This window comes from Drosophila tropicalis, unplaced genomic scaffold (assembly GCF_018151085.1).
Source record: "Drosophila tropicalis isolate 14030-0801.00 unplaced genomic scaffold, ASM1815108v1 contig_393, whole genome shotgun sequence".
Lineage (NCBI taxonomy): Eukaryota > Metazoa > Arthropoda > Insecta > Diptera > Drosophilidae > Drosophila > Drosophila tropicalis.
In genome coordinates, this window is record NW_027172855.1 from 3,743,584 (window position 1) to 3,760,789 (window position 17,206).

Here is a 17,206-nt window from a genome sequence, read left to right on the forward strand (position 1 = left end):
GACTTACGATACTTATGTATACTTACGATATGAAAAAAGAAAGAAAATCTAAAAAAAAAAAAAAAAAAAAAAAGTAATATAAAAATACATTTATATATATTTTATTGCAAAACCTTTTCATCCACAATTTGTTTGATTTCTATTGGTTTCTAATCCATTATTGTTTCATTGCCCTTTTGATCCAAACAGCTGAAGGCTCGCATTGTGCAATTGGAATCGCAATTGGGCGACGAGCGTAAAAAATCAGAGGAATTACAATTCTCCATAGATGAGGCTCAGTTTTGTGGCGATGAACTGAATGTAAGATGAGTCGTTCACACACAAACCCAAAAGCAAATGGGAAATGTACATTGCCCCGAGGTGTTCGGATTGAATTAATATGATTGATAGATAATGCCAATAAAATACAACGAGTTTAATAGGATACTATTACTAGAAAATGCAATCTTCTCTCTGGGTTCAGGAAAACAGATTAGCCTACTTGCTATACTTAAATTTAACCAATCTATTAGTTAGTAAGAGATTGAATATAGAAAAGGAATGGAATTTAAATTACATTTTTAACTCTGTCGTTTTTGTGGGAATCCTTTTAACTAAAGAATTCTCTCATACCCATGATAGAAGCTCTTTGAACTATTTTTAGTCATGTACTTATTATATAAAAGGTTTCGAATACATCAACTTTTCACAATAAAAACTGCGGATCTATTGGAGTTTTTATGATGTCATTTTGAAGGTATCTATAGGGGTAACGATCTTGTATATCTAATATGCCCATATAAAGGGCTAAGCTGGAAAAGAAATATAGAATGCTGCTTGTCTTGTTTTCAGTAGGAATAGCTTCAATAATCTACACTTTTTTAAGATTCTTTAATTTACAAAAAGCTTTATTAATTAGTTTCAAAGTTTAACAAGACAAAAGCAGACTTAAGTTGAACTTCTTTTTGCCTATAATTTCTATAAGTATATAGATTGATTATTAATTGTTAGGTCAGGTAATCTCTTTAAGAGTTTAATTGTTTTCTTTAGCCCCTGGTAAAAATAAGATGTTTTGTTAAGTTAGAGACTTTCACACTTTATACTTTAGTTTCTGCTAAATAGTTAAAAGGAAATGTAACAAAATCAAGTAAAACAATCAATCAAACATCAATTAAGTCACAATAAACTAAAATTGACCTTCCTGCACCCAATTGCACTAAAGTTTATTCGAAAATATTTGTAGATAAGAAACTAGAAGGGGTTAAGCAGATCTAGTTGGCTCCTTCTCCTTATCAACATTTATATAAATAAGCGAAGCAACGAGGATAGCAGGAGAAGAAACGGAATATACAATATACAGTGGCGGACACGAATTTAAGACGTTTTGTTTTTTTTTTTTTTAGTTTTGATTTTCTCGGCTCCTAAATAACTTAATGGAATAATTTTTTCTTTAAATTGTTTGTTATTGTATTTAGATAATGGACCGTAAGAATGGTCTCCATAGTTTAATGCGTTTTTTTTCACAGGTGCATTTGAACAAAGAAAAGTCCATTTATTGTATTTAAGATTTTTTTTCCAAAATCTTAAATATTACAGATAGAATTTTAAACTATTTGAAAAGTTGTAGATCTAGCAAAACTAACGATAGATAGTTTTTTTTTGCCTATCAATATGGGACATTTTATTCCATTAAGTTTTTGAGAAGCCGAGCAAATTTAAAAAAAAAAAAAAAAAAACAACTTCTTAAATTCGTGTCCGACACTGTATGTATAATGTACGATACAGCGGAATAGAGTCGAATATTCCATTATGTTTTCTTAACAAATTTTGTGAACATCGATTTAGTTTCGTCAGAATATCTTATATTTGGAAACTAAAAAACGAAGCCACAATTAATATTATAAAAATAGTCATTTCTTAATTATTTCAAATATTTACTATCCATATTAGCTTTTGTTCAAATTAGTTTCTTTGGTTTTTTTTTAGTATGTAAGCAGAATCGAAGAGACCCAAAAGGCTTATGTTTGAAAAGTTTAAAGCTTTTTACCTTATACTCCTATCAGTATAAGGACCAGAAACCAGAAAAACCATCCAGAAATTGCTTAACAGTAAGTTAAGTTTTTTTACTCAAGAATATACATACATATGTACATAGCATTTGTAGAAGTTTAAGATAGAAGTCCAGATTTGATTTTGTCCACATAAAAATGGCAGCATATACATATACATATAGGTTATAGTACTTTCCCCTACTTCTTTTGGAAGAATTTTGTAATGAGCCGATATCTAACTTAAAGTTGCCTAACTCTATAAGATTTGAGTTTGAACAATTCCGACAAATTCATGCACTTTTGGCATACACTAGCAAACAGAGGCTCCCAACGTATTTCATAAATGTAGCTTTGTAAAGCTGGTAGATATATGAATGTGGATAGATATATGTGTGTACATACATACATATATGCACATGTAGTCTTATCAATACATATATGTATGTACATATGTCCATCTGAAACGACACAAACTACAAAAGTCACTTGGCTAAAAAGGTTTTATGCTGATGACGAACTTTACTTTAAAGTTACAATCGGTACCTTTTTGGTTCAATTAGACAATATCATATACTAGTTATTGGAGAATTTTCTAAATGATACCATCAAATATTGATATTCACCATAGCTTCAATTGAAACACAAAAAATTACATATTTTTAACAATCTTAAGATTGGAATACCAGTTCGAATTGGATTAGAATAAAAACAGAATATGAGACTTTCATCCATTTTAAATTGTATCCTTATTTTATGTAATGTGGACATAATTTCTCTACTTTCCAATTTGAACAAGCAAAACGATTAGCTAAAACTTAAAAACATAAATTTTTCGACTAACTAGAAAGGATTTTTCTGAAATAGCTCAATTTTAAAATAATAAATAAACGTAATGCTGACCAAAAATGTTGATTTTTTACTGTCAGATATTCGATTTTAGGCTGATTTTATAGTCATTTCAATGCTCGAATCTTCAAGTCGGCATAAAATTTATATTTAATTTTATTTATTTATTTATATTTAAATTTAAATTTATTTAAAATTTATGTTGGTATTCTTTTTTTTCTAGACGTTTGCGAACAACCGTAATTAATATAAATCCTAGTATATAGTAAATACATTCAAGACAATTGGATAATTAGTCTGTATCAGCCATTTGAAAATCTTCAATAAAAAGGAATCAGAACAACAATTTTTGGGAAAAATTGTATAAATATTATTGGATAGCAATCTTTCTGATATGGAATTAATAAATACTATTTGAAAAGTATTCCATAATTGGAATTCTTTCGTATTCATCTCGAGCAATACCTAACTTTGGAAGTAGATAAAGTTAAACAAATTAGTTGTTTTTAGAATACTTACAAGGTCATATCAAGCAAAAATTAGTATCAAATTAGAATTGCGATTTGAACACCTATAGATTAAATTAATCTCGATACCCAACAATGTACATTTCCCAGCGCTAGTAAAAAGAACGGATGAAACTTTAATTTTCCTTTCTTCCGATTTACAGGCGCAAAGTCAAGTGTATAAAGAAAAAATACATGATCTGGAATCAAAAATTACTCAGTTAGTTTCAGGTAAGTATTTCAGTCTTTGACTTTGACTCACATCATCTAAATGGGTTCTTTCCTTTATATAGCTACACCCAGCCTTCAAAGCATACCCATTCCAACAGAGGAGAGTGCTGCTCTTGCCAATTCCCAACTGAAGATTACTGAATTGCAGGAAAAATTAATTACCCAGGAGAAGTTGAGTGAAGCGCGATCTGCGGAGCAATTGGAAGAGGAGCAACGTTTGAGAGAGAATGTGAAGTATTTGCAGGCACAGATTGAGACTTTGCAAAAGGAACTTGTGGGCAAGGATGAATCCCTCGAGAAATTCTCCCTCTCCCAATGCGGAATTGAGAACTTACGCACAGAGCTGGCACTGCTCAAGGAGGAGAATGAGAAACAGGCACGAGAAGCTGAAGCAATCTATGAACAGAAACTACAGGCCAAATCAGAGGAACTGCAGCAAGTTACCAACGAATTGCAAAAACTCAAGAGTGCCTCCGATTCCTTGGAGAGTGAAAGAGCAAATGTATCTGATGAATGTGAGATACTTCAAACTGAAATTCGTATGAGGGATGAACAGATCAAGGAGTTATCTCAACAATTGGACGAATTGACAACTCAATTGCAAGTCCAAAAAGCGGACAGTTCAGCTCTGGATGAAATGCTTAAGCAGCAGCAGGCAGGTGGAGAGGAAAAAGGCGCTCAATTAAAGAAGAATATTGAGGAAATTAACCAACTTAAGATCGACATAGAAAGCTCAAAACTAGAGAAACAAGAGCTAGAAAAACAATTGGAAGACACTAAACAGGAAATAGAGAAGGACAAAGAAATCGTAGCACAACAACTTAAAGAGATTGATCAGTTGAAGGGAAATAAGACTGAAGTAGATCAAGAATTGGTCGCTAAAAATACTGAACTGGAATCTGCATTGAAGGAACAACAATCAGTCAAGTCTCAACTGGAGACAATTACAGAGATTAATGCTAAAAAAGATCTAGAATTGAAAGAACTTGGCCAATCCCTGGTGGATTTAAATGCGCAACTGAAGGAAAAGGCACAAAATTATGATGAACTCTTAGCTAATTTAGATCAAGCTAAACAAAATGCTCAGAAATCATTGGCAGATAAGGAAAAGGAACTAAAGGAGGCTCAGAGCCAAATACAAAAGACAGAAGAGTCATTAAAATTGATTCAAAACCAATTGGAACAGCAACAGCAGCTTTCGGCAGCCTCTGGAGAAGAAGGAGCCAAACAATTGGCCACTTTACAGGAGGAGATAAATAAAGTGAAGTCACTAGAGAAGGAACTTCAAGCCGCCTTAGGCCAAAGTCAATCTGAATTGGCCAGCAAAACAAAACTCTTGGAAACTACAAGTGGCAATTTAGAAAAACTAACGCAAACTTTTGAGGAAACCAAGAAGCAGCTTGCCGAGTCCGATGAACAAGTTAAATTGTCCTCCGAAAAGTATTCCAAAAAGGACCTTCAATTGGGTGATCTGCAGCGACAACATGAGGCTCTCCAAGGTAAATGTGATACGATGAATCAGCAGCAAGAGACACTTCAAAACGAACTTGTGGCCGCCCGGTCCTTGACTAGCCAACTGCAGGCAACCCTGAAACAACTAAACGACGATCTTTTGGCCCAGCAGCAGGAACATGCAACCAAGGAGAGCCAAAGTAGCGGTCAGCGATTGGAATTGGTTAGTGATAATGAGTTGTTAAAACAATCCAATGTGAAATTGGAACAGGAACTAAAGGAAATCCAAGAGGCGTTGTCCAAACTGAAAGCAGAAACTTTGGAGAAGCAAACACAATTGACTCAACTGGAGGAACAATCGATCCAGAAGGAACTAGCACTAGGTGATGCTTCAAGGCAGCAAGAAAATCTTAAGGAACGCTGTCAAGCTCTTTCCCAACAAAATGAAACACTGCAGCAACAGCTCAACACACTACAGAATTCGTCCACTGACTCAAATGCAGAGCTAGTGAAGCTCTCCCAGAAGCTGGTCGAAGAGCAACAAGCCAAGGAGGAGTTAAGTGCCAAAGGCAACGAGGAAAGAGCCTCCCTTGAGAGTCAATTGCAAGCTAATCAGCAGAGATTGGACACTTTGTGTAGTCAGGTTGAAACACTGACTCAGGAGCTAGCCCTGAAAACCGATGAAAATACCCAACTCACGGGAAAATTAAAGGCTGAACAGGATTCGGCTGGCAAACAGTCCCTGGAATTGAGTGATGCAATCCGCAAATTGGAGACTTCGCTGGCGAAATGCACTCAATTGGAGCAACAGCAAGAGAAATTGCAGGGTGAACTGCAAGCCGAAAGAACCTCGAGCAATGAACTAAACTCCAAACTGCTGAAGGTTTCTGAACAAATATCTAATGGACAAAAAGATCTTGCCCATCAAACAGATGTATGGACAAAGGAAAAGCTGCAAATAGAGAGTGAAGTCCAAGAACTGAAGCAACAATTGCAAACCTCTCAGGATAATCAGGAAAAGATTCAAGGGGAACGGCAGAAACTTGAGACTTTGCTTCAAATTTCAAAAGAGGAGCTGGCAAAAATTCAAGCAGAACAAGTCCAACTGACCAGCGGCACTCAGGAAACCATCAAGGACTTGCAAGAGCGCCTCGATATTACAAATCAAGACCTTCAGCACAAAGAGCAAATGGCTCGTGAAGATGCTCAAAAGATAACTGATCTAAAGACTCTGGTCGAGGCCATTCAAGTGTCCAATGCCAATATATCCGCCACCAATGCTGAATTATCAACAGTCCTGGAAATTCTCCAGGCCGAGAAGAGTGAAACAGCTCACATTTTCGAGCTTTTCGAAATGGAAGCCGATATGAATGCAGAAAGACTCATAGAAAAGTTAACCGGAATGAAGCAGGAACTCAAGGAAACTCATATTCAATTGGAAACGGAGCAGACCAAGTACAAGGATCTAGAATCGCAGTTGGAAAAAGTAAATCAAAGTGAAAAGAACCTAAATGAAGCAGCTCTCAACTCGGCAGAACAATTGCGGCAATTGCAACAAGCCAATGGAGAACTCCAAGATTTGGTTAAAGAAAAGCAAGAATCTTTAGCACAATTAGAGAAAACTTTAGGCGACGCTAACGCTCAACTGGCCGACCAACAGGAAAAGTTTAAACAATTGCAGCAACAGGAAATGAATTCCCATAAAGAGTCCACCAAATTCAGCGAAGAATTGGAGCAAATCCAACAAGTCAATGAAGAACTATTGAAATCGGTGCAACAAAAAGAAGAGCTTAACCAGAAATTGGAACTAAAACTAAAAGAATCCTCCGATAAAATCAAGACTCATCAAGTCACCTGCGATGAACTGCAACAGAAATTGGAAAAATTGCAACAAAAGGAAAGAGAATTACTAGATGAGTCCACAAAATCAAAGGAGCAATTGCAGCAGCTTCAATCTGCCAATGAAGAACTACAAAAATCTCTACAGCAAAAGCAAATCCTTTTGGAGAAGGGTAACGAATTCGAGGATCGTTTGGCGGAGTATCAAAAAGTCATCGATGAAATGGATGAAGCTTCGACAATAAAATCCACAAATATAGAACAGCTTAATAAACGCATTCATGACTTGGAAGTGGGTCTGCAACAATCCATTCAAGCGCATAATGCTTCCCAAGAGGAATGCAAGCAGCTTTCCCGAAAATTGCAATCCCTTGAGTTGGAAAAGGCACGCGAAGTGGCCACACTAAAGGCACAGGTTAATGGAACGAACAACGCATCACAAGACCGAGGCGATGAGGTGGCGGTATGTGCAAACATAAACTAACTCAATTTAATTTGAGGAACTCTTAACTATTGGTATTTCCATTACAGCTTGCTGACACTGAGAGCAGTCTGGCGAAAATCAACTTTTTGAACTCCATAATAGCTGATATGCAGCAAAAGAATGATGCACTCAAAGCCAAAGTACAGACGCTAGAAACGCTGCCCACAGATTTCACCAAGTAAGCAAATTGACTTAAATGCGAAAGTATAAAAATCCAATTGTTTCTTTAGACCACATGCCTTTGATATGTTAGTCAAACGGAAACCAGCGCCGCGTCTCTTCTGCGATATTTGTGATGAGTTCGATAAGCATGAAACTGAAGACTGTCCCTTGCAGGCGAGCGATGATCGTGATGATTCGCCGCCTCCAGCCAGCGAAGCCAACAACAACGAGAATAAGGAACGCAAACTGCCGGCGCCGCGTAAATACTGCGAATCCTGCGAAGGTAGGAAAATTTAAAATAGTTTATTCAATCACATTTTAAAATCCAAGTTCTGATCTACCCATGGACTTGGATTTCGGGTTTACAATATTCATCTGAGCAGCTATCCATGCTGGGATGAATATTTTAAATAATGTACTAAGAGAAACCGTGGGTAAAACCAATACTTGCATAGAGATCAATTCGTTTTCCAAATTTATATTTCTATTTTCAATTGAAACATTTGTTTTTCTCCTTTGCAGTCTTTGGCCACGATACGTCCGAATGTGCCGATGAGGAAACCTATTAAATTACGGCTAGTTCTTTTGTTAATTGTTTTAATTTTCTTTAACCATGATAAGATAGGGATCAATAGCTAACATTTACCTCAGCGAAAGATTTTCGGAAGCTCCAATTATCTACTTTTTTTTGGCACTAACAGACACGTTTTAATTTAAAGTTTTAAATTGTGATTTTGCGACATTTGCCTATTTCAAATTAATTGTTTATTTATTTTATAGAATCTAGTTGAAATATTTTAAATTGTTTCGTAATTTTCAGTGTCCAAATAAAAAACATTTTTAAGGAAAAAAGGAAACGAATGTGATTGATTGTTCAATTACTAGTCGCCGCCTTCTTTCTTTTCCTTGATGGCATCCTGAAAAAAAGAATTCAAGAACTAATTTTGATTGTTTTCGCTAAAATCTCCTTTGACTCACTTTAAATCGCTCTTCGAAGAGGGAAAGCTCAGCCAGCAAATCGGTAATGGCATTCATAAAAGCCTCTTGCGGTGAATAATCCGCCGTGGTCTGTATACGTATCACAAATTTGTGCTCCAAGGGATGAGGCACTTTGTAGCCGGCGAACAATACATTGGGGTCCTTGAGAAGTTGACTAAGTAACGGAAATTGTTAACTAAATTGCTGTTAAACGAATGGAAATTTCAATCACTTACTTGCGGATCATGTTGCCCAGAGTGTGGTCCTCTTTGTTTATGGTAAATATAGCGGCATTTGTCACTTTTGTGTCCAATTCTTTGATGATTCTAACAAAAACGTGAAAGTTGCAAAATGTGATAAAACTGTTGATGCTTTTATATGAATTTCCAATACTTACTTCTTTTCACCCTCGTACAGCAAAAATGATTCAAAGGTTGGCGGGGCATTCATTTTTAATGCTTAATTTAATAAAAATATAGCAAAAATTTGCGTTTTGTTTACACGAATAAAACCGATAACACAATCGATAACAAAAGTAACGAGTCATGTTATCGATAATTTTATAGTGATGCCCGCCAAAAATCACAATGCTAAGGTCACACTAGAGTTTTGCCAGAGTCCCATTTTTGTATTGAGCATTATTTTAACTTTCCGAAATTAAAAAATTTGTTAGTAAGGATGAGTGAAGAAAAGCCCACAACAAACGCAGAAGAGGGAGATGAGTCGGCAAATAACGCACTTGAGCAATCAACTATAACCATGGTCGATGTGCTGGAACAAGAAAAAGAAATGGAGGACGAATATGCTGCGGTTCTAGGAGCCTCCGATGAAAAGTCCTGCACCTACGAGAAGGGATCCATACAACGGCAGGCTCTATACTCCTGCCTCACCTGCTGTCCAGAGGCTCGTCAGGATTTGAAGAAAGCCGCTGGCGTCTGTCTTGCCTGTTCCTATCGTTGTCATGAGAACCACGAACTGGTGGAGCTCTATACAAAGCGTAATTTCCGTTGCGATTGTCCCACACATCGTATGGGCAACCAGAAACGTTGTTGCCTCAATCCTCAACTGGCTGATGTTCAACCCTTGAATGAGGGTAATCTCTATAACCAGAATTTCCAAGGCTTGTATTGCAAATGCAAACGCCCATATCCTGATCCCGAGCGCACCGCCGAGGAGGTGATGCTACAGTGTGCCATTTGCGAGGATTGGTTCCATCTACCGCACATGAAGACCTCCGAGGAGGCTTCTGAAAAATGGCTTGATGCTTGCAGCGAAATGATTTGTGATGGTTGCATGGACAAGCATGATCTTCTCAAAGACTACACCGGCTTAGCATTACATATTGTAGATAATGCCAATGAATCCAATGTGGAGGCTGCTAGTGTCAGTGGTGTCGCCGAAAAGGTCGAGGACAATAAATCAGAAGAGAAAGAGCAGGACCAGCCAGCTAGCAAGCGTCCAAAGTTAGCAAACGATGATTGCCGTCGTCCCAAACCTACTAAGGAGCACAAAGGTAAATTTTCTCAATATATAGGTCCTTTCCCATATCCCTAACACATTATGAACACATTAAAGCATGTGGATTACTGCTAATTAGTCATTCAACTGAATCATCATTTTTAATGCATGAAAAGCAAATCAAAGTTCTTTTTACCATCACCTAAATACAAAAATCCATGTTTGTGCGAGTTCAGCTTGTGGAAGAAGGTCATGCCCAGCCAAAGGCAGGATTTGATTACCACCAATCTCTCATTACGCTGCAAATTCAAGGCAAATGCCTGACCAACTGGTATAATACTATCGATCGTATCGAGAAAGTCAATGGCATAATTATAATCGGTACGCTTTGACAAATTTGCTTTAAGGTCATTACGCGGCAGCCGATAAATTTGATAGTATGATAGATTGTCAATTTGTAAATCATTCAAACCGCGAAACATTTGATTCGGTATAACGCGACCATCGACCATTTTATAGAGAGCACCGCGTGGACAGATGGCACACTCTTCATTAATGATAAAGACAATGGCAGCCAAACGTTCTTCCTCCTTTAATTTAATGACTTCAGGATTACCAATGCCAACCACCTGATTGGCCACTATTTCAAATGTGGGATCCTTAGGAAAACAAAAACCATTATCTAATGAGTCCATATTATGAACTCAATTAAGGAGGACTTACCAATTTAACATATGAAATCATGCTGGGATCCCCAATAAATGGCTCACGGGCCAATATGGTTGCCTGGAAAATTGTGGGACTCTGAACGAACGGCAAAAGTTGCCATTGAAATTGATCCAAGCTATAGAAATACTTGCGATCCTTTAGACAATCATTTGTATAGCCAAAAGCAATGTAATAATCATTCTTCGTCGCCGTAATCCGACCCCATAAGTACATGCCGGTAAAGCGATTCTCGTTTTGTAAAGTAATCAAAGAATTTTCAATAAGAATGCGCTGTTCCGGTGTTAACTTCATGCCGCAATACATCAGGCAATCGAGGCCCTCCGAAAAATACTCCACATTCATGTTTATTTTGAAATTTTTGTTTGTCTTAGCTTAGAGTTGTTTATATATGTAGAGATCTGAACTATATGTGAGATAATGTTGTGATGTACACAAAAATCGTTTGCTACTATGAAGCTAATTCGAATTCTGTTGATTTTAGGTGCTGCCTTCTGGACAAATGATTGGCGTAAATCACTTTGTCAGTGCCCCGTTTGCCTACCCCTGTATAAGGAGCAATCGATTGAATTTCTCTTGGATGCCGAGGACTCAGCGAAATCGTACGAGGAGCGTGGTATTAAGCGTGGCGAAGAGAACTCCAGCTACGAGCAGGGCATACGGGCATTGGCCTCAATTGACCGTACACAGCAAATCGATGCAATTACTGAATACAATCGCATGAAGGATAAATTGAAAGAATATTTGCATACATTTGCTGCCACTAAGAAGGTAGTTACCGAAGAGGATATCAATCGTTTCTTTGCCGGCATGCGTAATGAGAATAATTCGAATCTCGGCCAACCATATTTCTGTCGTTAAGTGTGGGTGATAGCTCTTCAGCATTCTGCCACGATATTGTAATACCCCATAAAAAATCCTATCCACCTAATGCATTCCTATGGAAAATTCAAATTGAAAATTGAAGTTAATTTCATTACGTTAAATTCATAATGTACATTTGTTTAAGTTATGATTTATTATTATATTATTATTGTTCATTTCGTTTAACAATGAATGTGTAACCAAGCATTGAGCATTGATATAAATGAGATTCAGAATTTGCTTACAACATACATACATATAATATACACATATATACACACATATATATATAGAAGTGTACGCTATTTAGCCAATTTCAACTTAAAATGGAATCAGTTTCTTTGAATATTATAATTTTTGTTTTTTTGGATAATTTTGCCTAAAAACTAAATATGCTTAATATCAACTGTGTTTATGAAAGAAAGCGATTATTTAAGTAAAATATTTAGAAATATATATATACATATATGAATAAAAGTATGTACATTAATATTTATTCACTTGGCCCGGCGCAGTCATGCCCAAATTGCCTAAATTTAGTGTTTGCTCCATATCTTGTATTAAATCGTTGGTATCGATTTGCTCCAATATGCCGCTGGTTGTGGTTGGAAAATCCATTAAGGTACTCGATAATATTAGATCACTAAACGATTGCCGAGGCTCTTCATGTTGGTGTTGTTGCTGTTGCTGCTGGTGTTGATGTTGCTGCTGTTGCTGTTGCTGATGATGATGACTTGTGTCAAATGGCTGCTTGACTATTGTTTGGTATGGCATGTAATTCGTTGGCGTAGCATTTGGTGGACTTATGTCATTCATATTGACACTAAATATATTATTGTTGTTATTCTGATTGCTACTAACAGTATTGTGATTAGGCGATGGTGAATTATTATATGGTAAAATATTTGTTGGGGTTATGCTGCCGCCATTAAAGGATGTGGGACTCCAAGAGCTATCACCATTTGAATTCATATTCACACTGAAATTCCAGTTCTCTTGAGGCGGAGCCAGATCTGTTGGTTTCATCATATTACCATTTATACTATCCACCGTACTGCATGTAGATCTGGGTGAGGGATAATTGTAATTTGGATATGTACTCTCCACCGATGGACAACTTCGACTATCCATATCTAGCATGGAGTTTTCTATCTTAACTGTTGGCAATCCGGGACTATGGGCCAAGTACATGCCACCCATTGGTTGTTGTTGTTGTTGCTGTTGCTGTTGCAAAGTCTGTTGTTGCTGCTGTAAATGGTTTGCTGCAAAATTGATGGGGAAACAAGAAAGAAAACTTCATTAACAACACATGTTTTAGATAAGTGAAAAAGTTTGGCTTATAACAAAAGTTAAATGAACGAGAAACATGCAAAAAGCGTTAAATACAACTGAAGACACACGATAAACTCAAACAAACTCAATTCGCCTTGAAACTACAATACTAATTACAAGAACAACAATAACAACAACAAGGACAATGTCAATGTGATAACTTACTTAAGTTAAGTACTTCAAAAGTGGCAAGATGATGTTTCAGTTGCTAGCTAAACCTTTTTGGGGGAAAAATCGAAACCGACAAAACTTTCCATAGGCAAACAAGTATTTAATGACTATTCCAAAAAAAAAAGACTTGGCCCTAAATTGAAAAACCTTTGTACATCTTGTGGTCAACTGTTTTGGCATTCTCTTTGAGTGTGATATAGCCAACATTGAAGATTTTGGAAATGATAATTTTAGTATAAGTTCCATAAAATGTTTGGATGCTGATAAGATGCTCAATCATCAAATCATTTTGAAATCAAAATGCGATTTAAAAGTAGTTTCTGGTTAATATTTAATGGAAATCTAATATCTCATTAAAATATCGTTTTAAAATTATGACAACATGTTTTTCAATATCGAAAAATAAAAAATATTTATTTGAAGTCTGCCAAGTTTATTTGCTTTTTAAAAAAATATTACTTTAAATTCCGAAAAATGTTATTCAAAAAAAAAAATCATAAAAAAGATTTAGGTTTTTTCTGAAGTTTTTCAAAGTTAGGTCTTATCCAGCTGGACGACGCGACAATAAATCATACATATATATAAGATTTTATATCATAGATAATAGAATTTGAAAAGATTATTTAAAATGGTTTCGATTTGAATGCACTTAAAACTGTATACCACAAACTTTAAATTAAGACTTAGAATCCTATTTGGGGCCAATTTAAAATTAAAAAATTTGATAGCGATTTTTGGGTTTTTAACTGTACGAAATGCTTTAAAAGTTAAATTTTAATTCAACCATGAAATAAAGTAAATCAAATTCCCCGTCGAATTAGATAGTTTAAAACAAAGTTGAAAAAATTTTGAGCCCGTTTTTGTTTTGTTTTGGAATAGTCATTCTGTATCTTGAGTTAAAAATTCTATATAAACTTTTTTGATTTTAACCAAAACACTTTATTCATCAAATCGAATTACATATGAATTTGTGTAGATGTAAATTTTGTTTAAATTTTGTTTTTCATATGTATATAAATATTTTTGTTTTTTATCTTGTTTTCTTTTTGTTCAACTTGCCAACTTGCAACTACAAAAAAACCTAAAACCAATTTGGATTTTTGGGATAATACCAAAAGTAAAAAAAAAAACAATCTTTGGTCCACAAGGATTTCTCTAATAATCAACAACTATCAGATGTATGTATGTGTATGTGTGTGGGGTGTATGTATGTGTGTGTGTTTTAAGGTACATGTTCCAAGAATCACGGATATATGTATATATATATATTTATTTTTATTTTTTTCGGTAGAAATCATGAAATGTAGGAAAATGTCAAATGGAGAGAACCCAACACCAGGAAAAATATATATATATTGAAGAAAACTTACAGAACGATTTATATTGTTTTGGATTCTGTGGGAATATATCAGAGGACATAAGCTTGCGCTTAACACTTTCGACGGCTTTGCGAGCCTCAAGACGACGTTGCTGGGATAAGGATTCTAAAATATAGAGATATCGTGTCAAGATTAGAAACAATCTGTGCATAATATATGTATGTATTAGATTATCGTATAATACTGAAACAAATTAATAGAAACGACTAGAAGAAAGTTGTGTGTGGCCTAGCTATACATATATGTAAATACTATAAGTAAGTTTTCTTTTGTTATTCCTGTAAATGAAAGTGTCCCCACTGGCTTAATCAGTTAGCCCATTGGCCTCTGCGAGACGCCTGGCTATTTCATCGGCACTCAAGAACTCGGCTGCCTCTACCTCACCACCAGCTTGCTGATCATCTCCATTGCCGAATGGGGGCTCTGGTGATTTGCTCGTATACAATGCGAAATGTTCGGCTTCGGATAAGTCCACACTGGGATCCAATACAACGCCGTAGGCTCCTTCGCAGAGATTCTTAATACTCTGACGATCTGCTATGGCCACCAATTCCATATTGCCATCACTAATGGGTATGTCAGCCAGCTGGAGAGTGCTCAGTGTCTTGCGGTCTAGGGGTCGACCGTAGCTCAAAGTGCTGGTGGTCGAATAGGTCTCTGGACGGAGTAAACTGTTCTCACTGTCGCCCCCCTTGAGGGGTATATGAATGACATCCGCATCCAGGTGGGCAGGACGTTTGCCCGAAACACTACTTGAACTACGACCAACAGGACGACCACTACGATTCGTGTTGCTGGGCACCTGCATCGATCTGGAGGAGCAGCGATTGGGATCAGCCAGAGAGAAGTGTGTGACACTTGGCTCTCGACTTGTTGTCGGAGTCGTGGCATTGGATGAACCTGCGGCTGTCAATTTATTTGAACTGTTGCCAGCCTGTGAGTCTTCATCGTCGGTCTTGCTCTTGCGTCGCGAGAAGAAACGTGAAAAGAAGCCTTGCCTCTTTTTGGGAGAAGCAGTTGGAGTAGACGCAGGCAATCGCTTGGTGGGACTTTGATCAGGTGTGCGCATTATGACAATGGGCGAGGGTGTTGTCCGATTGGAACTGACACTGCCGTTGCGCGAACGACTGATGGATATGGAATTGCTGGCATTGCTATGCTCACTGACGCTAAGATCCTGGGAATTGCGTTTGGGTTTCGGTGGCAGAGGAGGCAATCTATTCTCTGGATCCGGTGAGGGTGAGGGAGTGCGGGGTGGCAGTGGTAGCGGTGGTGAGGGAGGTGTTGCCGGTGTCTGGGCAGCATTTACTTTGATGCGTGGTGCCGGTGGATTAGTTAGCACCACCAATTCATCATCATCCATTTGACTAAACGGATTGGTCACATGATATTGCGGCCCATCCTCTTTGGGTAACTCAATGGGATTGTTGTAGGCCATTTTCAAGCTAGTATAGGTGGCTGTCTCATCGAAATTCTCATCGATATCCACCGATGCCTGAGCACTGGCCGTTACCAGTTCGGTTTCGGGTAAATCCTTAACAGCCGGATTCTCAAGTGTATCACGACGCGAAGCCTTCTTCTCATCGTCGCCGTCCACTTCCTCATCCAGTTGATTCGTTATGGTGGTATTTGCAGTCATACTGCTAACATTGGTAATGGCCGTTTGGGCCGTGCTATTCGAGAGACTCTGTGTATCCCCATTCTCCACAGTCAAACTATCGGTTCTCTCGAACTCACTACTCTTCATCCACTCATTGATCTTGTCCACATTACTCAATGCCCTGGGCTGTAATTGCGGATGCTGTAGTATCTCCTCCATGGGCGTCGATGTCTGGGTACAATCATCGGCCAATTGGGGCAACAATTGTGGCACCTCCAGTTCAATTTCCATATCTGGCTCTGGTTCATTATCATTTTCCAGGCCATCGGTATACTCTGTGACCGTGGCCTCACCCTCATTGGATTCGCCACGATGTTGGAACTGCAGTTTCTTGACCGCAATCTCAAACTCATTCAGAGTACCCGAACTCTGTTGCTCATCCGAGGACACTGTATTATTCTCATCCTCGTTTAGATCTACCGGAGGACATGAATATTTCGTAGCCGTTGTCTCACTGTCTAGCGATAAAATTTGCTGGAACACATCCATGTCCTGCTTACGTTTCAACTTACGTTGAAGTCGAGCAAATGTTAGCATACCTGGATTTGGATAATACTCGAAATGCAAAGCGGCGCTGGTGGCTCTATCCGATGGGCGTACCAACTGAAGTTCAACCTGCAAAGATCAGTAAGGACATTTAATCAAGAGTTTAATTATATCCTGCGTCTTACTCACATTCACACAGTGTGTTATTTCTGTATTCCGATAACGTGGCGTCTTAAAGGCTATGGCCATTTGCTTAAAGATATCCGTCTGTTGGAATTCGGCGTAGGCTTCCCATACCTCAACCCCATCATCGTTTGTCTCAAAGAATCTAATTTGTATATCATCCTTGGCAATCTTCTCGCACAGCATTATTATCTCATCCCCTCCACTGACCTTGGCGGCGCAGCTGCATAGCCGGGTGATGGTCAACTCATTGCTCTTGCCGTAAATGGGTGAGGAGACAACTGGATCGAGAGGCACCTTGCTATTGCCCACTGTGATGAAGGCCTGATAGCAGAGGCGCAGCTCGTATAGATTAATGCTTCCGATGTTGTCTTTATGATCAAATTTAGCTGAAAAAAGAATAACGATTACTTTCAATC

General features: G+C 37.5%; 6 protein-coding genes across 16 annotated transcripts in view; 2 read left to right on the top strand and 4 right to left on the bottom strand.

Annotated features, from left to right (window-relative positions):
• The window catches only part of CLIP-190 (Cytoplasmic linker protein 190), a 38,215-nt gene extending 29,808 nt beyond the window's left edge, over positions 1–8,407 (top strand). For all 8 annotated transcript variants that reach the window (XM_068284590.1, XM_068284581.1, XM_068284578.1 and 5 more), the window contains 6 exons: positions 190–300; positions 3,547–3,613; positions 3,676–7,367; positions 7,436–7,566; positions 7,619–7,833; positions 8,073–8,407. In XM_068284590.1, the coding sequence (XP_068140691.1) occupies positions 190–300; positions 3,547–3,613; positions 3,676–7,367; positions 7,436–7,566; positions 7,619–7,833; positions 8,073–8,119 (4,263 nt within the window). In that variant the 3' untranslated portion in view covers positions 8,120–8,407. The remainder of the gene's footprint in view (positions 1–189; positions 301–3,546; positions 3,614–3,675; positions 7,368–7,435; positions 7,567–7,618; positions 7,834–8,072) is intronic.
• Positions 8,277–9,085, bottom strand: Polr2J (DNA-directed RNA polymerase II subunit RPB11). The gene is made up of 4 exons (XM_068284598.1): positions 8,926–9,085; positions 8,765–8,854; positions 8,529–8,703; positions 8,277–8,467 (listed from the first exon to the last, which is right to left on the bottom strand). The coding sequence occupies exons 1-4, from the start codon at positions 8,976–8,978 to the stop codon at positions 8,432–8,434; spliced, it is 354 nt and encodes a 117-aa protein (XP_068140699.1). The 5' UTR covers positions 8,979–9,085; the 3' UTR covers positions 8,277–8,431.
• A 39-nt stretch (positions 9,086–9,124) lies between these two features.
• LOC137572771 (putative E3 ubiquitin-protein ligase UBR7) lies at positions 9,125–12,056 on the top strand. The gene is made up of 2 exons (XM_068284596.1): positions 9,125–10,041; positions 11,197–12,056. The coding sequence occupies exons 1-2, from the start codon at positions 9,207–9,209 to the stop codon at positions 11,571–11,573; spliced, it is 1,212 nt and encodes a 403-aa protein (XP_068140697.1). The 5' UTR covers positions 9,125–9,206; the 3' UTR covers positions 11,574–12,056.
• Rsph9 (Radial spoke head protein 9) lies at positions 10,106–11,142 on the bottom strand. The gene is made up of 2 exons (XM_068284597.1): positions 10,710–11,142; positions 10,106–10,645 (listed from the first exon to the last, which is right to left on the bottom strand). The coding sequence occupies exons 1-2, from the start codon at positions 11,055–11,057 to the stop codon at positions 10,148–10,150; spliced, it is 846 nt and encodes a 281-aa protein (XP_068140698.1). The 5' UTR covers positions 11,058–11,142; the 3' UTR covers positions 10,106–10,147.
• Positions 11,712–17,206, bottom strand: part of LOC137572769 (dorsal-related immunity factor Dif-like) — a 32,795-nt gene continuing 27,300 nt past the window's right edge. For all 4 annotated transcript variants that reach the window (XM_068284592.1, XM_068284593.1, XM_068284591.1 and 1 more), the window contains exons 4-7: positions 16,794–17,176; positions 16,658–16,733; positions 14,450–14,563; positions 11,712–12,838 (exon numbers count right to left, since the gene is read on the bottom strand). In XM_068284592.1, the coding sequence (XP_068140693.1) occupies positions 12,063–12,838; positions 14,450–14,563; positions 16,658–16,733; positions 16,794–17,176 (1,349 nt within the window). In that variant the 3' untranslated portion in view covers positions 11,712–12,062. The remainder of the gene's footprint in view (positions 12,839–14,449; positions 14,564–16,657; positions 16,734–16,793; positions 17,177–17,206) is intronic.
• On the bottom strand, positions 14,637–16,648 carry LOC137572770 (embryonic polarity protein dorsal-like). The gene has a single exon (XM_068284595.1). The coding sequence runs from the start codon at positions 16,605–16,607 to the stop codon at positions 14,763–14,765; it is 1,845 nt and encodes a 614-aa protein (XP_068140696.1). The 5' UTR covers positions 16,608–16,648; the 3' UTR covers positions 14,637–14,762.